A 24,061-nucleotide genomic window follows, 5' to 3' on the forward strand; every position below is an offset into this window, starting at 1 on the left:
AACGCAGGCGTATCCAGGCGAACGGAGGGCGGATGTCTGACGTCAAAGCCTGGACCTGCATCGCTAGATCCTTCACACAGGGTAAGTAGGTCTAGGGCTAGTCTTGTTTTGTGTGAAACTTTTAGCATAACAGGGCTGCACAAGCGTTCGCCCTGCTATGCTAAAATACACTCCCCCATAGCCGGGGAGATTAGTTGATCGCATCAGCAGCAAAAAGTTGCTTTGTGTGATCAACCCGGAATGAGGGCCCATGGGCCTAATTCTGAGTTGATCGCAGCAACAGATTTGTTAACAGTTGGGCAAAACTATGTGCACTGCAGGGGGCACAGATATAACATGTGCAGAGAGAGTTAGATTTGGGTGTGGTGTGTTCAAACTGAAATCTAAATTGCAGTGTAAAAATAAAGCAGTTAGTATTTACCCTGCACAGAAACGAAATAACCCGCACACATCTAACTCTCTCTGCACATGTTACATCTGCCCCCCCCCCCCCCCCCCCCCTGCAGTGCACATGGTTTTGCCCATTTGCTAACAAACTTGCTGCTGCGATCAACTCAGAATTACCCCCCATGGTGGTCATTCTGAGTTGTTCGCTCGGTAATTTTCTTCGCATCGCAGCGATTTTCCGCTAATTGCGCATGCGCAATGTTCGCACTGCGACTGCGCCAAGTAAATTTGCTATGAAGATTGGTATTTTACTCACGGCATTATGAGGTTTTTTCTTTGTTCTGGAGATCGGAGTGTGATTGACAGGAAGTGGGTGTTTCTGGGCGGAAACTGGACGTTTTATGGAAGTGTTTGAAAAAACGCTACCGTTTCTGGGAAAAACGCGGGAGTGGCTGGAGAAACGGAGGAGTGTCTGGGCGAACGCTGGGTGTGTTTGTGACGTCAAACCAGGAACGACAAGCACTGAACTGATCGCACTGGAAGAGTAAGTCTCGAGCTACTCAGAAACTGCACAGAGAAGTCTTTTTGCAATATTGCGAATCTTTCGTTCGCAATTTGATAAGCTAAGATTCACTCCCAGTAGGCGGCGGCTTAGCGTGTGCAAAGCTGCTAAAAGCAGCTTGCTAGCGAACAACTCGGAATGAGGGCCCATGTGCACTTCAGGGGGGCAGATATAATATGTGCAGAGAGAGATAGATTTGGGTGTGGGGAGTTCAAACTGAAATCTAAATTGCGATGTAAAAATAAAGCAGTCAGTATTTACCCTGCACAGAAACAAAATAACCTACCCAAATCTAAGGGTGTGTACACACGGTGAGATTTTTTCTTCCGATTCTGACTATATAGTCAGAATCGGAAGAAAAGTTAGTGCAGATCGCAAGGTGACAGTCACCTTGCGATCCCGATTCGATGCCGATGCGCGGTCCCGCGCGGTCGGCATCGAAAGAAAAAATAGACTGTGCAGGCAAGTCAATGTTGGCTATCTCTATAGAAGAGATAGTCAAAATCGGGACTTAGCCAAAATCGCACATAGCAAGTATCGCAAGCACACTCATTATGTGCTTGCGATACTGGCTAAGTGCCGACCCGGCCCCTGTCGCATGGTGAGAATCGGGCATAGCCCGAATCTCACCGTGTGTACACACCCTAACTCTCTCTGCACATGTTAATCTGCTCCCCCTGCAGTGCACATGGGGGTAATTCCAAGTTGATCGCAGCAGGAAATTTTTTAGCAGTTGGGCAAAACCATGTGCACTGCAGGGGGGGCAGATATAACATTTGCAGAGAGAGTAAGATTTGGGCGGATTATTTTGTTTCTGTGCAGGGTAAATACTGGCTGCTTTATTTTTACATTGCAATTTAGATTTCAGATTGAACTCACCACACCCAAATCTATCTCTCTCTGCACATGTTATATCTGCCTCCCCTGCAGTGCACATGGTTTTGCCCAACTGCTAAAAAATTTCCTGCTACGATCAACTTGGAATTACCCCCCATGTGCACTGCAGGGGAGGCAGATATAACATGTTCAGAGAGAGTTAGATTTGGGTGTGGTGTGTCCAATCTGCAATCTAATTTGCAGTGTAAAAATAAAGCAGCCAGTATTTACCCTGCACAGAAATAAAATAACCCACCCAAATCTAACTCTCTGCACATGTTATATCTGCCCCCCCTGCAGTGCACATGGTTTTGCCCAATTGCTAAAAAAATTTCCTGCTGCGATCAACTTGGAATTACCCCCCATGTGCACTGCTGGGGAGGCAGATATAACATGTTCAGAGAGAGTTAGATTTGGGTGTGGTGTGTCCAATCTGCAATCTAAATTGCAGTGTAAAAATTAAGCAGCCAGTATTTACCCTGCACAGAAACAAAATAACCCACCAAATCTAACTCTCTCTGCACATGTTATATCTGCCCCCCCCTGCAGTGCACATGGTTTTGCCCAACTGCTAACAAAGGCCCTCATTCCAAGTTGTTCGCTCGCAAGCTGCTTTTAGCAGCTTTGCACACGCTAAGCCGCCGCCTACTGGGAGTGAATCTTAGCTTATCAAAATTGCGAACGAAAGATTAGCAAAATTGCGAATAGACACTTCTTAGCAGTTTCTGAGTAGCTCCACACTTACTCGGCATCTGCGATCAGTTCAGTCAGTTTCGTTCCTGGTTTGACGTCACAAACACACCCAGCGTTCGGCCAGACACTCCTCTGTTTCTCCAGCCACTCCCGCGTTTTTCCCAGAAACGGTAGCGTTTTTTCGCACACACCCATAAAACGGCCTGTTTCCGCCCAGAAACACCCACTTCCTGTCAATCACATTACGATCACCAGAACGAAGAAAAAACCTCGTAATGCCGTGAGTAAAATACCTAACTGCATAGCAAATTTACTTGGCGCAGTCGCACTGCGGACATTGCGCATGCGCATTAACGACTAATCGCTCCGTTGCGACAAAAAAATAACGAGCGAACAACTCTGAATGATCCCCAAAGTTCCTGCTGCGATCAACTCAGAATTACCCCCATGGTTTTGCCCAAGTGCTAACAAATTTGCTGCTGCGATAAACTCTGAATTACCCCCTAAGGGCAGCTAGTTTGTGTAAGGAGACGCTCTTAAGCTATTATTGTTGCATAATAGAGTGTCCTGACCTTTGGGATTATTCACTTATTGTATGGCAGTGGGTTGTGGGTTGCTCTTGAACGTGTGGTCGTTGTGAAACTGCCTCAAATTCAGGATCTTTATGAGAGTAGAGTATTAAAGAGCGCTGGAGATATCCTAGCTGATCCTAGTCATCCAAATTTTATGATTTTTTGAGATTACCATCTAATAAACATTTTAGGAGTGTACATACATGCAGCTGTTCATAGGAATTGTCAAAATGCACCGATCTGAGTCTGATGGAAATATGTATTTGCTTGTTTTAATGTGTTAGAGTGTTTCATTTGATTTTCGTTGTTTGTTGTTGTTTAGGTAATGACAATAAAAGTGTATTGTATTGTATTGTATTTTCCAAGGCTCCCTAACATTAAAAGTCCTCCGGAAGGATTCCTTGGCGATAAAGTTAAGCAACAGACCATCCAAGAGAGAATTGGAGGAGAAGAACATCCTCCCCAGGCAGACGGATGAAGAGAGGCTGGAACTGAGGCAACAGATTGGGACTAAACTTACTAGGTATATACAGTCAATACTGCTATTCTTATTTTAAAGTAATGTGTTATGACAAGTAATATGATTGAATTACCGTGGTATGGGCCCGACTTAGCATGGATCGTAGATGTGCGAAAAATCCCACATCTACAATCCATTACACTAGCGGAGGGACGGCCAGCACAGTGCAAGCCCGCCCTGCATGCTGAATCCAGCCCCTCCGCTCACATGACAAAGCATCGCACGGCGGCGATGCTTCCGCATGTTTAGGGTAGCCCTCTGTCTTTGCAGCCTAACTGAGAAGGCAGACGGCTGCCCGCCATGTGTTGGGTTGTGGCGGCTTCATGACGTCAGTGGTCCGAACACGCCTGCGTTGTCCAGACCAGGCCCCCTCCCCCCCCCCCCCCCCAACACCTCCGCGACCACCCCATCCCGCCCCATGAACGACTTTGCCTATCAATCAGGCAGAGGCGTTCGCTGATGTGAGTTGCCGCAGCAGCGTTCCATGCTGAATTAGGCCCTATATACCAGTATTTTTAACTTTGCCAGTTTGCTAAGCAGTTGTGTCTGGCATTGTGGTTTTGTCTCTTTTCAGCAACCTTACCATATCTGTCCCATCTCCACCCCCAACACCACCCCATTTGTCTTTCTCTCTCATCTCTGTCCCTCTCCCTGTCTTTGGGCCTAATTCAGACCTGATCGCTAGGTTGTGTTTTCGTACAGCCTGCGATCAGGTCTAAACTGCGCATGCGTATGCCCTGCAGTGTGCAGGCGCGTTGCATGCGTACAGAGTGGATCGCCGCTTAACGATGGATTTGTGCGAAGAATCCATTTGCACGGGCATTCACAAGGAGATTGACAGGAAGAAGCCATTTGTTGGTGTCAACTGACCGTTTTCTGGGAGTGGTTGGAAAAACGCAGGCGTGTCCAAGCGTTTTCAGGGAGGGTTCCTGACGTCAATTCCGGTTCTGAACAGGCTGAAGCGATCGCAGCGCCTGAGTAAGTCCTGGGCTGTGCAGAGACTGCACAAAATCTGTTTGTACAGCTCTGCTACACATGCGTTCGCACACTTACAAAGCGAAAATACACTCTTCTATGGGCGGCGACTATGCAAACACAGGACTGCAAAAAAACCCTACCGAGCGAACAGGTTTGAATTAGGCCCTTTGTCTCTTGCTTATCTGTCCTTCTCCCCCATCTTCCTTTCTCTCGCCATATCTGTCACGTCTCCCACCTTGTCTGTTTCCTTCTCTCTCTCATCTGTTCCCTCTGTCTCTCTCTCTCATCTCTGCCCCCTTACATATTTCTGTCTTCTCCCTCTCTAACCAGCTGCTGGCATACTGACTAAAAGAATCTATTTCCTACAACAGTACTAATCTGCTCAGTAATAAGCCAGCAGTAATAGCACACTTGTCTGCTCTTCCAGAATGTCCATGAGTCTCCTGAATGTTGGCCGGGGGTGGGGCCTGGGGGTTCGTAACTGCTGTAGCAGTAGAGCAGGAAATCCCGCTACATCCCACCAACTATGGAGTATACACCACTATATAAGTAGTGTATAGCAGTATGCTAGTAGTAAGAGCAGTTTGAAAGAGTTATTGCCTAGGTTTCTTGGTAATGATTATAGAAACACTACACCTGTACATCAGTCCCTCACAATGTCTACAGTAACACATAGTAATGCTCACTGACCAATCATGAATAGTAGTAATATATCAGCAGTAACTATAAGTAATAAATTACCAGCAGTATCAGTGCCCAATACTAGATCTGCCCCCTAATAACAAAGGAGGGGAAGACTTGGAGAGAGTTCAGCACATGGAGCCGACAACAACTCATCCCACACTGCAGTGTGGACTCGTGCATCATGTGTAGGCGCCATTTTTAGTTTGGGTGCCTAGAAATGTTCTTCTCCACCAAAGTGCAGCTGTAGGAACAAACTACATCGCTGTAAAGTTCAGCACACAGCTGATATAAAGTTCTAGGGGTTTTTTTGTGGGGAGAAAACAGCTGTGCACCGTCCCACAAAGTAAGGAGCATCGTAAATAAGTATCCCCTCCCCTCTATTATTTCATCTTGGGAATCTAGTTCAGCAAGATGAAATTTCATTATAACACTGACCCAAACAACTAGGAGCAACAATGCGTCTGCTTCATCCACCCAACACCTCTGGTGCTCCTTCATTATTGCTGCCACTCCCGTGTGCTGCGGTGGAAATCAGGGTGTGCCTGTGCAGATAGAGGCACACAGAGCCACCAATGTGGATATGGGGGGTCATTCCGAGTTGTTCGCTCTTTATTTTTTTCTCGCAACGGAGCGATTAGTCGCTACTGCGCATGCGCAATGTCCGCAGTGCGACTGCGCCAAGTAAATTTGCTATGCAGTTAGGAATTTTACTCACGGCATTACGAGGTTTTTTCTTCGTTCTGGTGATCGTAATGTGATTGACAGGAAGTGGGTGTTTCTGGGCGGAAACTGGCCATTTTATGGGTGTGTGCGAAAAAACGCTACCGTTTCTGGGAAAAACGCGGGAGTGGCTGGAGAAACGGAGGAGTGTCTGGCCGAACGCTGGGTGTGTTTGTGACGTCAAACCAGGAACGAAACTGACTGAACTGATCGCAGATGCCGAGTAAGTCTGGAGCTACTCAGAAACTGCTAAGAAGTGACTATTCGCAATTCTGCTAATCTTTCGTTCGCAATTTTGATAAGCTAAGATTCACTCCCAGTAGGCGGCGGCTTAGCGTGTGCAAAGCTGCTAAAAGCAGCTTGCGAGCGAACAACTCGGAATGACCCCCATTGTTCTGTGCTTGGACCATTTACACTGACGTTCTTATCTTCCTTTCAAGCAGATGCGTTGACAAAAATGAAAGTGTTTGTAGAGCTTAATGAGTTACAGCTTACTCTATAGAACCACAGACAGTTTGTTGTTGTTATTATTATTATTACTAGGTGACTCATCGCGCCCTACGGACGCTCTTCACACTGTCGGAAGGGACTACGCCCCCTTAACCCTTTCACGCCCGTGGGGCTTGCAACATTTTTATTATATGGAGTATTACCGCCAATCATAATTTTGTGAGTGGTGAAATATTGCATGGACAAAGGGCGTTTGCGACGGAGTGAACAGGGCACGATGAATCACCTAGTAGGTGCTGTGGTTGGAGGAGTGGCAGGTGCGGGGGAGACGCTGATGGGGAAGGGGCGGTTGTGGGGGTGTTGCAGATGGGGGAGGGTGTCCGGATGGGGGCGGAAGGTGCTGCGGGTGGGATAGGGTCGGGGGAAGAGGTCCGGAGAGGCTGCAGGTGGGGAAGGGGCGGGCGTGACGTGGGTGGGTGGGGGAGGGGTAGGTGCGGGGCTGCGGAGGATGGGGGAGGGGTCCGGAGGCACTGGGGATGGGGAAGGGGTAGGTGCACCGCAGGTGGGGTAGGGGGTCCCGGAAGCGCCACGGGTGTGGGAGGGGCGGGGTGCCGCGGGTGGGGGAGGGGCAGGTAGGGGGTGCTGCGGACGGGGGAGGGGGTCCGGAGGTGCTACGGGTGGTGGAGAGGCGGGTGTGGGAGTGCCGCTGGTGGGGTAGGTGGTCCGGAGGCGGCGTGGGTGGGGGAGGGGTGGGTGCGGGGTTGCCACGGATGGGGGAGGGGGCGCAGAGGGTGGTGGAGGGGTGGGTGCGGGGGTCCTGCGGGTGGTGGAGGGGCAGGTGCGGTGGTGCCGCGGGTGGGGGAGGGGCACTGTATATACATCATACCATTCACACATGATACACTGTACACATACCCCATGTACACACTATACACAATATACCACACACACAATCTGCTGGAGCAGCAGCAGTGCTGTAGTGAACCGCATGCGCTCTCCCAGACACTTGCTGCTCCTGCTGTCCGGGTAGCGGGGGCTCGGAGTCGGGGTCGTGCCTAGGCTGCAGCAGCAGCAGGTGACAGGCGGGAGCGCGCCGGACAGTGACACGTGCATGGCGCGGCCCTGGCGGGTGACAGAGACTCGGGAGAGGGGGTCCGGGGATCCTCCGTGGCCGCCTCAGCAACGGCAGGAGGCAGCCTCATCCTACGCCTCGTGGCCAGGCTCAGCCGCCCTCCTAACCCCAGCACAGGACCCGGGAACGGCGGGGAGGACGACGCGTCCGGCTGGGAAGATGGCGGAGAGGTATTTGCCGAGATCGGTAACTTTATGACTGTGACTACGCCCAGCATTGTGACTCCACCCGGCGTTATAAACACAGTCACAGAGTCACAGACCTGGGCTACTATATAGTAGATTATTATTATTATTTATATAGCACACACATATTCTGCAGCACTTTACAGAGAACATTTTGCCATTCACATCAGTCCCTGCCCCAGTAGAGCTTACAATCTATATTTCCTATCACATGTACACGCACATACATAATAGGGTTAAGCTTCTGTACCAGTATATTTTGGATTGTGGGAGAAAACCAGAGAAACAGGAGGAAACCTATGCAAGCACGGGGAGAATATACAAACTCCACACAGTTAGGGACATGGTGGGAATTGAACCACAACCTCAGTGCTATAAGGTAGTAATGCTAACCATTAAACCAACCGCTCAGGGTATCCGGTTGCTAGGTCGACATGGCTAAGGTAGACAGTAAATAGGTCAACCACTAGTGGTCGACATGTGAATAGTTGACATAGGAAAAAGTCGACATTACTTATATATATATATATATATAGTTGCTACAAACGGATCGGCACTCACCTAACTGGTGATATCATGCTCCGGTGCCCTCTGGAAATCCATTTTTACCAACAACTCTAATCCATGCAGCGGCACCCGGAGGCTTGAGCAAACTTGTAAAAAATGCTTTTAATGGATCATACGAACAATTTGCAAATTGTTAGTATGATTCATTAAAAGCATTTTTTACAAGTTTGCTCAAGCCTCCGAGTGCCGCTGCATGGATTAGAGTTGTTGGTATATATATATATATATATATATATATATATATATATATATATATATTATTATTATTTTTTTTCTTTTCTCAAATGTCCTAGAGGATGCTGGGGACTCCGTAAGGACCATGGGGTATAGACGGGATCCGCAGGAGCTTGGGCACACTAAAAAGACTTTGACTGGGTGTGAACTGGCTCCTCCCTCTATGCCTCTCCCCCAGACCTCAGTTAGACTTTGTGCCCAGGAGTGAATGGACACACACTAGGGGAGCTCTAAAGACTTTATGTTAGGTTTTTTATTTCAGGCAGACCTGCTGGCTACAGGCTCCCTGCATCGTGGGACTGAGGAGAGAGAAGTCAGACCTACTTCTTCTTAGTTCAAGGGCTCTGCTTCTTAGGCTACTGGACACCATTAGCTCCAGAGGGTTCGATCACTTGGTTCACCTAGCTGCTTGTTCCCGGAGCCGCGCCGTCACCCCCCTCACAGAAGTCGGGTGAGTATGTGAAGAACAGAAGACTTCAGTGACGGCAGAAGACTTCAGTAACAGAGGTAAGCGCAGCGGTAGCGCTGCGCTCCGTGCTCCCACACACCAACGGCACTCTCAGGGTGCAGGGCGCTGGGGGGGAGCGCCCTGGGCAGAAAGTTACTGGTCTTTTTAAACGGCTGGCATAAAAGCATTTTCGGTGCCTCGGCACCGTGTCCCATATCCCCGCCAGCATAACGAGGCGCGCTGCGCGCCATTTGCTCCCGCACCGTCGGCTTACAAGAGTGCAGGGCGCAGGGGGGGCGCCCTGGGCAGCAATGTATAACTTTTTTAAGGGTGATTATGTACTATACAGTGTGTATACACTGTATAGGGACCCCCGCTGGTTTAGAGAAATATGTATTTATAGCGGGCTGAAGCGCGCTGAGAAGGGGCGGGGCTTAGCCCTCACGAAGCTTTCAGCGCCATTTTCCTACATGTCCCCGCCATAGCAATGTAAGCAATCGTGGGGGGGCACAGGGTTAGTGGATACAGACTATATAACTCTGAGTTGGTTAAATGGGCTTCTAATACAGGGTGTTGTGCATATACCCTGTGTTTCCCTGGTCGGAATACCCACTATAGCTTTTTAGTCGACATATGTCGACAGGCATCAGTGCTCTGTCACAAACGGGGATCGCTGTCGGCATCGCCGATGCCTGTTGGTCCTTGATGCAGTTGATGCAGTGTCAGCAGGTCGGTAGTGGTTTGCTTGTCTAAGGTATACACTGTATGGGTGACACAGTCGTATGCGGGTGACCCTGTCGGCACCAACTGTTATTACTGAGAGTAACTTAACATGCTGTAACTGCATTATGCCTGTATTTATATATATGTATATATATATTCGTATGTATATGTATGGTACGGTTCCTTGTCCCTGTAGCTCGAGCACAGATATGGTAGTGGGTGTGGGAGAGTGTTATAAAGATTATATAGGTATACTCCCCTCGGACCTCTCGGGGTACACCAGATGGTTATTTGCCTGGTTACTACTCCCGGTTTGTCGACGAATACTAGGTTTTCTGTCGACCATAAGGTTTCCTGTTTAATCCACAACTAGGGTTTTCTGTACATGGTCATACACATTCAGAACACAATAAGTTCGGGACAGTCCTCTTATATGTATGTTTTAGATAGATAGATAGATAGATAGATAGATAGATAGATAGATAGATAGATAGATAGATAGATAGATATGGGATATGTGTGTATTTGTGTATTACATTATGACTTATAATGACTATGGAAATAAAACTATTCTTTCTCATGTACTGGTCGCTCTGTTGATAAAGCCCTAGGTCGGCCGTGAAGAGCAGTTCCTCACAAGGAGTCCGAATGTTTATTCTTTTCCCGCTGCAGATAGAATAGGGTGAAAGTCAACTCCTGGTCAACACGGGGCCCTGTCACAAAGTATCGTACACAGGAAGCTAAGTGATATTTTATTTCTATGCTTTGGCGTTATTTGCATTATATGCACATGGGGGAGTGTTGATATTCGGAAAAGTATCCGATAGTATTACCCTAAAGAGAATGGGAGGTTCCTTATATTGAGTCTTCTCTATAACATGGCAAGGAATGCTAAGGAGGACTCCGAGAGATACTGGAGTGTTTCCCTGGGACGGTGTACCGCTGGGTGGGGAGGCCTCTGTTCAGTCACTCTCGGTGGATACCACTGATGGGTCTAACTTCGTGAGTTGGATTTCCTCATAACGGTTGGTGACGCATTCTGTTGTGGGATGCAGTCGTTTTAACCGTTTTGATACTGTTCTTTTTTCCCTTTCGGTGCAGATCGTGGAAGGTGAAAAGGTAAGAGTTTTGCAGCCTTGTTAGGTTTGCGGAACAAGATGTCGTTTTCTGTTTTACCACATCCACCGCAGGTCGCAGGGTCTTTCTGGCTGGAGCCCACTTCGGTGGAAGCTCGTCTTCTACTCTTCAGTCTGTCCGAGAAAGGCCTTGGCACTGTGAGTTAATAATGGAATCAAAAATAAAGGGGACATGCTGGAGTTTACAGATTCCCCTCACTAATTTTTTGAATAGTTCCTCCGATTCCCCTCTGGAAGGGGAGGTAGTGAGCGACGCCATACCAGAGTTGTGTCAGGTTCAGGACTTCGTCCTGCAGTCCCTAAAAAAAAAAAAAAAGATTTCTACTTACGATGGGAGCTCCAGCACGTAAGGGTAGAAAAGGGGTTAAATGTGTTTTTCCCCGCGTTCAGCTTACCTGGGTTGATACCCAGGATTGTCTTTACCATTGCAGCGGAGTGATGGCAGTATGATGGTATTCTTTCAATTTAAGAGCCATTGTTATTCTGTACTGGGACACTCTCCTGGTTAAGGCGAGGTCAAGACACAAATGGTGAAAATTGTTGTTTTCTCCCTGACCGTTCTTCAACAAAGGGGAAGGCTCCGCAATCGTCGGAGGTGGGTATCAGAGTAGATACGGAATGGTTGAAGCTCTGTGTGTTCCTGTGGACAGAGTTCTGGGGATCCGGAGTCGGATCAGCTTTGCAGTAACAATCCATCAATATGTTCCGTTGATGAAGAAGACGGGGGCGGACTATGAGGCTTTTTCGGTGAGCAGGTCAAATGCCAGAGTGGTTTTCACGGGGCCAGTTGGAAATGTGGTCCGGGTCTCACTTGCACATGCGCCGGAATATAATCCTAATGGCACGGATATCACTCCTGTGGTGTCTGCTCAGTTCTCACCTCCTAGAGGGACGAAGGTTCGGAATCCAGGATGAGTTCCTGGTGTTCATACATGCAGTTCTCCGGGACTGGGGAGCAGTCCTTGCAAGGGAGGTATTTCCAGAGGAAAAGGTCAAGCTGGGAAGCTTGTCTGCAATAAGCTTTCTTGACTTAAGAGCTATTTTCAATGAACTTATGCTTCGTGATCTGCCCGTGTTAATTCTGTCGGAAGACTTGACAGCAGTGGTGTAAGTAAGCCGCTATGGCGGAACTAGGAGCAAAGCGACAATGGCAGAAGCCGAAAACGGTTTCAGCTAGGTGGAAGGACTGGTGAACTCTATATTATCAGTCTTCGTTCCGGATGTGAATGACAGGGAAATAGATTCCTCTGCAGACGCGACCGCCATCCGGGAGAAATACGGTCGTCGTCGTCGAGAAGTTTTCACTGAAGTGACAAGTCTTTGAGGAGTGTTTCAAGTGGACATGTTGGAATCTCACCGCGAGACTTCTCAGGGATATTGTTTCGTGTCAGGGGACACTCAAGCTATAGCAGGGACCGTTCTCAGGACACCTTGGGTGTTCTCAATCGGTCTATATGTTCCCTCCGGTTTAACTCTTCGGAAAGGTGATAAACGTAAGAAGAACAAAGGTTCAGGTGATTCTCATTGTTCTGGTCTGAACGAGGAGGGCTTGGTATCCAGTTTTTCAGGATTTACTCATAGAAGATCCCTGGCCTTTTTTCCTCTACGTGAGGAACTGTTACAACAAGATCTGGGCGTGTATCTATATTTACCGCGGCTGCGTTTGACGGCGTGGTGGTCGAACACCATACCCTAACCAGAAAAGATATTCCCAGTGAAGTCATCTCCACATTTCTTCGGGCTAGAAAAGGAGTAACGGTGAAGCCTCAACACCATGTTTGGAGAAAATGTGGGTATTGGTGACTCCTAGTAGGCTACTAGGGAAGTTTTTCAACTGGGTCGTTCTTTTCCATTCTTTGCAAGCAGATGTGGGTTCAGGCCTAAAGTTAGGCTCCATTTCAGTGCGGCTTTGGCCTTGTAAATATTTCTTTCGGGAAAGTATTGACAACCTTTCCGGAAATTCGGACCTTAGTGGAAGGAGTACTGCACATCCAATCTCAATTTGTGCTCCATTGGCACCGTTGGACCATGACGTGGTGTTGCGGTTTCTTGTGTCAAAAGGTTTGGAACCTTTTATGACAGGTTGTGTTAAAGTTTCTCTCTTGAAGAGTGGTCATGCTTCTGGCTTTGGTGTCCGCAAGGCGGATGTCGGAAATAGCGGCTGGGTCTCGCAAGAGCCCTGTTTGATCTTCCAGGTGGATAGTGTGGAATTGAGAACTTGGATAATAGTTCTGCCAAATGTGGTTTCGGTGTTTCGCAGAAACCTGCCTACTTGATGCCTGTGGTTGCTTAAGCATTGGCTGATTCAAGGTCTCTTGATGTAGTTAGGGATTTGAATATTTATGTCGCCAAGTTGGCTCAGATTGGGGACTCAGAGATTCTGTTTGTCCGGTAGGCCCCAGTGTGATTGGGGCGCCTGCGTCTCTGCAGTTTGTTACACGCTAGATCTGTGTTACGATTCGGCGTGCTCGTTCTACGGCTGGTTGCCGTTACCGAAGTCGGTGGTGACCCATTCTACTAGGTTGATGGGCTTTTCTTGGGCGGATGCCCGGGGAGTCTCGTTGGTTCATCTTTGCCGAGTGGATATTTGGGCGGGTTCAAACATTTTGGCTAAGCTATACAGGTTTGATACCCTGGCTGATGGGGACCTCATGTTTGCTCATTCGGTGCTGCAGAGTCGTACGCACTCTCCCGCCTGGTCTGGAGCTTTGGTATAAACCCCATGGTCCTTACGGAGTCCCCAGCATCCTCTAGGACGTTTGAGAAAATATGATTTTAATACCTACTGGTAAATCCTTTTCTCTTAGTCCGTAGAGGATGCTGGGCGCCCGTCCCAGTGCGTACTGTGTCTGCAGTTATTGGTTATGGTTACACTCTTGTGGTGTTTCTTTTCTGTCAGCCTGTTGCTGATGTTGTGCATGTCATGGCATGCGGTGTCTTATTATTGGTTGTGTTGACACACAGGTTGTGTTGCATCTTCTCTCAGCATGTGGCTGTGTACATTGTTCATGCCGTTCGCTGGTATTCTATTGAATGCCACGTTTTGCGGTATGTTCGTGGTGTGAGCTGGTATGACACTCACTATGTTTAAACAATAAATTCTTTCCTCGAAATGTCCGTCTCTCCTGGGCACAGTTGCTAAAACTGAGGTCTGGGGGAGGGCATAGAGGGAGGAGCCAGTTCACACCCAGTCAAAGTCTTTTTAGTGTGCCCAAGATCCTGCGGATCCCATCTATACCCCATGGTCCTTGCGGAGTCCCCAGCATCCTCTACGGACTAAGAGAAAAGGATTTACTGGTAGGTATTAAAATCCTATTTTTTTTTTATTATTATTATTATTTGTTAAAAATGTTTTTGACCTTTCTCATACTTTACGATCCACGTGGACTACGATTGGGAATAGTAACCTTGCCCGAGCTCGCTCGCGGTGCACTAATTGTGGTTCCCGGTCACTTTATGGAGTAAACAACACCAAGAAAAACAAACCTACAAATCTCATGTCTACCTTGTACTTTGTCGACCTTTTGTGTGTCGACCTTTTTGTCATGTTGACCTTTTTTGGGTGTCGACCATGTGCTTCTCAGATATAACAGAACTCTAAAGATTACAGCAATAAAAAGAGACTGACATACTCTTTGGTGCCACAAAAGCAATAGATCCATAAAAATCCATAAAATAAACTAATGAGAGTAAAAGTAGGGCAGTGAAAACCAATGTACAGATGGCAACAGTTACAGACACCCAAGCCCATTTAGCCTGTCTGCTTATTGTCCTGCACTATAAATAAATTTCTAATGTTTATTTGAAATGTTCTTTAGTATAGTCTTGTTTCCGTTGGTAAAATAAATAAATTACATAATATATTAAATTTGTACTTTAACACGTCTGCTTGCAAATTGGCTTGCATGCTGCTGCAATACTCTATAATGTTTCAGTACAGTTGTTATTCCTTGCCTCCTCCAAACATTGCTGTCCTCATTTAACACTGTCAAAAGAATATGTATTCAATATGTGTGATAGGCCGCTGTAGGATCAGGTTGGGCTGTACTACTGATATTAATCTCAAAACACAGTAAGAACTGTTTATAAATGTTACTTGCATGTACTTGCATGTTACTTGCATGACAGTGTTGTCACCAGGGGCGTAACTAGAACTTTATGGGCCCCATAGTAACATTTTTAAGGGGCCTTCCAACTCAGGTCTCCAGATAGAGATGGGCAGCAGGGACATAGAGACAGAGAGAGTGGCGGAAGGGACATAGGGGGTCATTCTGACCTGATCGCTCACTGCAGTTTATCGCAGCGCAGCGATCAGGTCAGAACTGCACATGCACCGGAGCCACTGTGGCGTCGGCGCATGGCTGACAGCCGATGGCTGTCGTTGCCAAGCGATCTCCTCTGACTGATTGACAGGTAGAGGTGATCGCTGGGTGGGAGGGGGCGGCATGGCGGCGTTTGCCCGCCGTTTTGTTGGCGCAGCCCGGCCAAAGCAGGCATGGCCGGACCATGCGGGGGCGGGCCGCAGCGGCTGCATGACGTCACAGCACGGATGTAGGGACAGAGAAAGGCAGCAGGGACAAAGGAACAGAGAGAGGCATCAAGGATGTAGGGAAAGAGGGAGGCAGCAATGATGTAGGGACAGAGAGAGACAGCAAGGACGTAGGGAGAAAGAGAGGCAGCAGGGACATAGGGACAGAGAAAGAGGCAGCAGGGAGTGTATATATCTGTTTTATAATTATAGATATGGTCCAGACAATCATGTTAAATAATACATTAATTATACTATTACACATTGAATTACTGCTGACTCTTCATCTTTCATGGTAGTGGAACACACATGGCATAGGGAGTTAATTCCACCACCACCACCTTCCCCCCCTCCTCCCCTGCGTACCTGCATAGGGAGCACACACACCGTAAGCCACCCCCACCCCCCCTGACCCTGCGTGCCTACATAGAGAGCATAGGGTGCAGGGGCAGCTGCGGACCCTGGAAGTATCTCGGCCCCCATAGCAGCTGCACCCTCAGTGGTTATGCCACTGGTTGTCACCATTCTCTGTAACACATCTATTGCACATTATAGGAGCTGTGTCGTATTTATACTCATAGGTCGGTGTTGCAGTGTGCCAATATACCAATTTATTTTGTGCAGCACAGTTCTAGCATTGCAGTACTTGGGAAAGTCAGAGAGCCTGTGTCATTGAAGGGAAATAACGTAAAACAGTATTCTCATAGTGGCTCAAAGAACAAGTCCTGCTTTCTTTCTGATTTGTTAATGTTGTCAACTGCCTGCCTGGTGGCCATATCTTGAGGGTGCTACAATGGATTTTGTAAAAGCACCGATTACACATAAGTCTAATAATGATTCCAGAAGTTATATTCTGAGCAAAATGTACAGTAGTTCAAACGATCACAATCTTTTTTCGCAGACGATTGAGCCAAAGGCCAACAGCTGAAGAGTTGGAACAAAGAAATATCCTGAAACGTAAGTTTATAATACTTGGCTCCTAAATGTATGTCATTTTTGATGGGCAACTTAGCAGCATTTGTGTCATGGAATCTGTCAGATGTCAGTGATAATACAAAATGCATATGTGTGTGTATATACAGTATGTACATATGTGTGTATATGTACTTATATATACTATGGGAAGATGTATCAACGTTTGGAGAGAGATAAAGTACCAACAAATCAGCTTCTAATACCCCTTTCATACCAAGCATTTGACCCAGGAAATTGCCAGGTAAACCTGGGGCATGTGTCGGTGTGAAAGGGCTGGTTAAATGTCCCCAGGTCCATGACCATGGGGTATTTCCAGGTCCGAGCTGATAACGCTGCGGTGTGAAATGGGGGACCCAGGTTACTCGACCCGGTTATGTTTAAAAGGTGCTCATTGGTTTTCATTAATCATCTTTATGAGTCTGTTACGTCCACTTTTAATAACTCACACAGTTTTGCAGGGCCGACACGGATGCAGTGTGAAAGGCGAGGACCCGGGTATAAGCCAAGTCTAATGTGTGGTGTATAAGGGGTTTCAGCAGCTGTAACGTGGGTTGAAATCGCGTTCATTAACCCAGCTCAGACCTGGGTCTGAATAGAGTATAGCTGTCATTTTTCAAACACAGCCTGTTAAATGATTAGTACTGTATCTCTTTCCACATTATCTCTCCAAGGTTTGATACAACTTCCCCTATGTATATGTGCAGGGATTGGCTGGAAAGTTTTAGCCTGGGGGCAAGCACAAGGCACTGGTCTGTAAGTATCTTCCCTGCATTTAAATGTAGTCTCAGTCCTTTATCATAGAGTGCAATGCTCTTATGCAGGAGAAAACTTGTTTCTCTAACGTCCTAAGTGGATGCTGGGGACTCCGTAAGGACCATGGGGAATAGCGGCTCCGCAGGAGACTGGGCACAAAAGTAAAGCTTTAGAACTACCTGGTGTGCACTGGCTCCTCCCCCTATGACCCTCCTCCAAGCCTCAGTTAAGATTTTGTGCCCGAACGAGAAGGGTGCACACTAGGTGGCTCTCCTGAGCTGCTTAGTGAAAAGTTTAGTTTTAGGTTTTTTATTTTCAGTGAGACCTGCTGGCAACAGGCTCACTGCATCGAGGGACTAAGGGGAGAAGAAGCGAACTCACCTGCGTGCAGAGTGGATTGGGCTTCTTAGGCTACTGGACATTAGCTCCAGAGGGACGATCACAGGCCCAGCCATGGATGGGTCCCAGAGCCGCGCCGCCGGCCCCCTTACAGAGCCAGAAGACAGAAGAGGTCCGGAAAATCGGCGGCAGAAGACGTCCTGTCTTCAACAAGGTAGCGCACAGCACTGCAGCTGTGCGCCATTGCTCTCAGCACACTTCACACTCCGGTCACTGAGGGTGCAGGGCGCTGGGGGGGGGCGCCCTGAGACGCAATAAAAACACCTTGGATGGCAAAAAATGCATCACATATAGCTCCTGGGCTATATGGATGCATTTAACCCCTGCCAGAATACATAGAAAAACGGGAGATAAGGCCGCCGATAAGGGGGCGGAGCCTATCTCCTCAGCACACTGGCGCCATTTTCCCTCACAGCTCCGTTGGAGGGAAGCTCCCTGGCTCTCCCCTGCAGTCACTACACTACAGAAAGGGTTAAAAAAGAGAGGGGGGGCACTAATTACGCGCAGTATTAAAGATACAGCAGCTATAAGGGGAAAAACACTTATATAAGGTTATCCCTGTATATATATAGCGCTCTGGTGTGTGCTGGCAAACTCTCCCTCTGTCTCCCCAAAGGGCTAGTGGGGTCCTGTCCTCTATCAGAGCATTCCCTGTGTGTGTGCTGTATGTCGGTACGTTTGTGTCGACATGTATGAGGAGAAAAATGATGTGGAGACGGAGCAGATTGCCTGTAATAGTGATGTCACCCCCTAGGGGGTCGACACCTGAGTGGATGAACTGTTGGAAGGAATTACGTGACAGTGTCAGCTCTGTATAAAAGAGAGTGGTTGACATGAGACAGCCGGCTACTCAGCTTGTGCCTGTCCAGACGTCTCATAGGCCGTCAGGGGCTCTAAAGCGCCCGTTACCTCAGATGGCAGATATAGACGCCGACACGGATACTGACTCCAGTGTCGACGGTGAAGAGACAAATGTGACTTCCAGTAGGGCCACACGTTACATGATGGAGGCAATGAAAAATGTTTTACACATTTCTGATAATACGAGTACCAGCAAAAAGGGGTATTATGTTCGGTGAGGAAAAACTACCTGTAGTTTTCCTGAATCTGAGAAATTAAATGAGGTGTGTGATGATGCGTGGGTTTCCCCCGATAACAACTGATAATTTCTAAAATGTTATTGGCATTATATCCTTTCCCGCCAGAGGTTAGGGTGCGTTGGGAAACACCCCCTAGGGTGGATAAAGCGCTCACACGCTTGTAAGGGCTCTACCCTCTCCTGAGATGGCCGCCCTTAAGGATCCTGCTGATAGAAAGCAGGAGGGTATCCTAAAATGTATTTACACACATACTGGTGTTATACTGCGACCAGCAATCGCCTCAGCCTGGATGTGCAGTGCTGGGTTGGCGTGGTCGGATTCCCTGACTGAAAATATTGATACCCTAGATAGGGACAGTATATTTTTGCCTATAGAGCATTTAAAAGATGCATTTCTATATATGCGTGATGCACAGCGGAATATTTGCCGACTGGCATCAAGTCTAAGTGCGTTGTCCATTTCTACCAGTAGAGGGTTATGGACACGACAGTGGTCAGGTGATGCGGATTTCAAACGGCATTTGGAAGCAACATGAGAAGACGCCGTATTATCAGGCGCAGTCTTTTCGCGGACAAGCGGGCAAAAGGTTCCTCATTTCTGCCCCGTGACAGAGGGAGAGGAAAAAGGCTGCAGAAATCAGCCAGTTCCCAGGAACAGAAACTCTTTCCCGCCTCTGCCAAGCCCTCAGTATGACGCTGGGGCTTTACAAGCAGAATCAGGCACGGTGGGGGGCCCGTCTCAATGAATTTCAGCGCGCAGTGGGCTCACTCGCAAGTAGACCCCTGGATCCTTCAGGTGATATCTCAGGGGTACAAATTGGAATTCGAGACGTCTCCCCCTCGCCGTTTCCTAAAGTCGGCTTTACCGATGTCTCCTTCTGACAGGGAGACAGTTTTGGAAGCCATTCACAAGATGTATTCCCAGCAGGTGATAATCAAGGTACCCCTCCTGCAACAGGGAACGGGGTATTATTCCACACTGTGGTGGTACCGAAGCCGGACGGCTCGGTGAGACCGATTCTAAATCTAAAATCTTTGAACACTTACATACAGAGGTTCAAAGTCAAGATTGAGTCACTCAGAGCAGTGATTGCGAACCTGGAAGAAGGGGACTACATGATGTCTCAGGACATCGAGGATGCTTACCTTCATGTCCAAATTTACCCTTCTCACCAAGGGTACCTCAGGTTTATGGTACAGAACTGTCACTATCAGTTCAGACGCTGCCGTATGGATGGTCCACGGCACCCCGGGTCTTTACCAAGGTAATGGCCGAAATGATGATATTCCTTCGAAGGAAGGGAATTTTAGTTATCCCTTACTTGGACGATTCCCTGATAAGGGTAAGATCCAGGGAACAGTTGGAGGTCGGTGTAGCACTATCTCAGGTAGTGTTGCGGCAGCACGATTGGATTCTCAATATTCCAAAATCGCAGCTGGTTCCGACGACTCGTCTTCTGTTCCTAGGGATGATCCTGGACACAGTCCAGAAAAAGGTGTTTCTCCCGGAGGAGAAAGCCAGGGAGTTATCCGAGCTAGTCAGGAACCTCCTAAAACCGAGCCAAGTCTCAGTGCATCAATGCACAAGGGTTCTGGGTAAAATGGTGGCTTCCTACGAAGCAATCCCATTCGGCAGATTCCACGCAAGAACTTTCCAGTGGGACCTGCTGGACAAATGGTCCGGGTCGCATCTTCAGATGCATCAGCGGATAACCCTGTCACCAAGAACAAGGGTGTCCCTCCTGTGTTGGTTGCAGAGTGCTCATCTTCTAGAGGGCCGCAGATTCGGCATTCAGGACTGGGTCCTGGTGACCACGGATGCCAGCCTGCGAGGCTGGGGAGCAGTCACACAGGGAAGGAATATCCAGGGCTTATGGTCAAGCCTGGAGACATCACTTCACATAAATATCCTGAAGCTAAGGGCCATGTACAATGCTCTAAGCTTAGCAAGACCTCTGCTTCAAGGTCAGCCGGTGTTGATCCAGTCGGACAACATCACGGCAGTCACCCACGTAAACAGACAGGGTGGCGCAAGAAGCAGGAGGGCAATGGCAGAAGCTGCAAGGATTCTTCGCTGGGCGGAAAATCATGTGATAGCACTGTCAGCAATTCCGGGAGTGGACAACTGGGAAGGAGACTTCCTCAGCAGACACGACCTCCACCCGGGAGAGTGGGGACTTCACCCAGAAGTCTTCCACATGATTATAAACCGTTGGGAAAAACTCGACAGGTATTGCGCCAGGTCAAGGGACCCTCAGGCAATAGCTGTAGACGCTCTGGTAACACCGTGGGTGTACCAGTCAGTGTATGTGTTCCCTCATCTGCCTCTCATACCCAAGGTACTGAGATTGATAAGATGGAGAGGAGTAAGCACTATATTCGTGGCTCCGGATTGGCCAAGAAGGACTTGGTAACCGGAACTTCAAGAGATGCTCACGGAGGATCTGTGGCCTCTACCTCTAAGAAGGGACCTGCTCCAGCAAGGACCCTGTCTGTTCCAAGACTTACCGCGGCTGCGTTTGACGGCATGGCGGTTGAACGCCGGATCCTGAAGGAAAAAAGGCATTCCGGATGAAGTCATCCCTATCCTGATCAAAGCCAGGAAGGATGTAACCGCAAAACATTATCACCGCATTTGGCGAAAATATGTTGCGTGGTGCGAGGCCAGTAAGGCCCGACGGAGGAAATTCAACTGGGTCGATTCCTACATTTCCTGCAAACAGGAGTGTCTATGGGCCTGAAATTGGGGTCCATTAAGGTTCAAATTTCGGCCCTGTCAATTTTCTTCCAAAAAGAACTAGCTTCAGTCCCTGAAGTTCAGATGTTGTAAAAGGGGTACTGCATATACAGCCTCCTTTTGTGCCTCCAGTGGCACCTTGAGATCTCAATGTAGTTTTTGGGTTCCAAAAGTCACATTGGTTTGAACCACTTAAATCTGTGGAGTTAAAATATCTCACATGGAAAGTGGTCATGCTGTTGGCCCTGGCCTGGGCCAGGCGCGTGTCAGAATTGGCGGCTTTATCCTGTAAAAGCCCTTATCTGATTTTCCATTCGGACAGGGCGGAATTGAGGACTCGTCCTCAGTTTCTCCCTAAGGTGGTTTCAGCGTTTCACCTGAACCAACCTATTGTGGTGCCTGCGGCTACTAGGGACTTGGAGGACTCCAAGTTGCTAGACGTTATCAGGGCCCTGAAAATATATGTTTCCAGGACGGCTGGAGTCAGAAAATCTGACTCGCTGTTTATCCTGTATGCACCCAACAAGCTGGGTGCTCCTGCTTCTAAGCAGACTATTGCTCGTTGGATTTGTAGTACAATTCAGCTTGCACATTCTGTGGCAGGCCTGCCACAGCCAAAAATCTGTAAATGCCCACTCCACAAGGAAGATGGGCTCATCTTGGGCGGCTGCCCGAGGGGTCTCGGCTTTACAACTTTGCCGAGCAGCTACTTGGTCAGGAGCAAATACGTTTGTAAAATTCTACAAAATTGATACCCTGGCTGAGGAGGACCTGGAATTCTCTCATTTGGTGCTGCAGAGTCATCCGCACTCTCCCGCCCGTTTGGGAGCTTTGGTATAATCCCCATGGTCCTTACGGAGTCCCCAGCATCCACTTAGGACGTTAGAGAAAATAAGAATTTACTTACCGATAATTCTATTTCTCGAAGTCCGTAGTGGATGCTGGGCGCCCATCCCAAGTGCGGATTGTCTGCAATACTGGTACATAGTTATTGTTACCAAAAAATCGGGTTATTGCTGTAGTGAGCCATCTTTTCTAGAGGCTCCTCTGTTATCATGCTGTTAACTGGGTTTAGATCACGAGTTGTACGGTGTGATAGGTGTGGCTGGTATGAGTCTTACCCGGGATTCAAAATCCTTCCTTATTGTGTACGCTCGTCCGGGCACAGTATCCTAACTGAGGCTTGGAGGAGGGTCATAGGGGGAGGAGCCAGTGCACACCAGGTAGTTCTAAAGCTTTACTTTTGTGCCCAGTCTCCTGCGGAGCCGCTATTCCCCATGGTCCTTACGGAGTCCCCAGCATCCACTACGGACTACGAGAAATAGAATTATCGGTAAGTAAATTCTTATTATTTGCACTAGTTTATATTTTAATGGGGTGCTACCAAAGGTAACCCATGTTGGGGAAGCCTATTGTTCAAACATCAATGTAGTAATCCCTGGTACAGATTGCGTTGCATTCACAATTTTAAAGTGATTGACAGGAAGCAAGCGTTTAGGGGTGGTAACATGGTGTTTTGTGGGAGTGATGGCAAAACTTTGGCGTGTCATGGCCGTTTGCCGGGTGGGTCTCTGACATCATCTACGATCACTTGAATGCAACAGCATGTGAAGATTTGTGGATGCTCAGGCTTGGTGCAGATAGAATATACTGCTTCGATGTTCCCAATTTTGGCGGATGGATTGCGATGTATACGTAAAACTGCGTATGCATTGCAAAACTGCAGTGGGCGTCTATTTCCATTTCTGGGCGGCAACTACCTGTGCGATTCTTTGCAATTGAGTTTGCAAAAAAAAAAATCACAGTTTTAGTAGCAATAGTGATCCGTGCTAAATTAGGCCCTATATACCTAAAAGCCACCCAGTGATAATTCTGGGCTTTCATAGAGTCCAACCCACTCCCCTATTACAGAGCAATGGCTCCAAGCAGATAGCCAGCAGCTCTCTACAACTACTAATAAACCTAAAACAGCAATTATTTAAGCTACAATAGAAAGTTTTATTTTAGAAGGCAGTAACATTGTTGACCTTGTTAAAACGTTTTGTAATTAACAGCTCGCAATGAACAAGAAGAGCAGGAGGAAAAACGAGAGATTAAACGGAGACTTACACGTAAGGTGAGACTGCAGCTGCTCATGTGCATAGGAAAGGGGTTGAACTAAAACAGTTATAAAGACCAACAAACCGTTATCAGTCATTAGCCATATTTCTGAGACTCTAAAACAGGAGGGGGGAAGGAAGGATAGTTATATCAGCCTTGATCATTATGGGAAATAATAAACATAGAAACAGAATGTGACGGAAGATAAGAACCACTTGACCCAGCTAGTCTGCTCCTTTGTTAACCATATTGTAGCCTCAATCCCTATTAGATCCTTATTCTTTGTAACGATATCCTTATGTCTATCCCATGTATGTTTAAATTGCTCTACAGTCTTACTCTACCACATCTGATGGGAGGCTATTCCACTTATCCACTACCCTTTCTGTGAAGTAATTTTTCCTCAAGTTTCCCCTGAACCTCCCCCCCTCCAGTCTCAGTGCATGTCCTCGTATACGTCTCCTCCTTTGAAGAATGTCTCCCTCCTGGACCTTGTTAAGACCCTTGATATATTTGAAAGTTTCTATCAAGTCCTCCCTTTCCCTTCTCTGCTCCAAACTATACATGTGAAGATAAATTTAGCTCTAAATATAATACTTAACA

The 24,061-nt window shown here is 47.8% G+C and overlaps 1 protein-coding gene across 6 annotated transcripts in view; it reads left to right on the plus strand.

Annotated features, from left to right (window-relative positions):
* The window catches only part of PHACTR1 (phosphatase and actin regulator 1), an 806,703-nt gene that overhangs the window by 767,444 nt on the left and 15,198 nt on the right, over positions 1–24,061 (plus strand). For all 6 annotated transcript variants that reach the window (XM_063923183.1, XM_063923185.1, XM_063923182.1 and 3 more), the window contains 3 exons: positions 3,457–3,613; positions 16,297–16,352; positions 23,413–23,474. In XM_063923183.1, coding sequence (XP_063779253.1) covers positions 3,457–3,613; positions 16,297–16,352; positions 23,413–23,474 — 275 coding nt within the window. The remainder of the gene's footprint in view (positions 1–3,456; positions 3,614–16,296; positions 16,353–23,412; positions 23,475–24,061) is intronic.

This window comes from Pseudophryne corroboree, chromosome 5 (genome assembly GCF_028390025.1).
Source record: "Pseudophryne corroboree isolate aPseCor3 chromosome 5, aPseCor3.hap2, whole genome shotgun sequence".
Taxonomy (NCBI): domain Eukaryota; kingdom Metazoa; phylum Chordata; class Amphibia; order Anura; family Myobatrachidae; genus Pseudophryne; species Pseudophryne corroboree.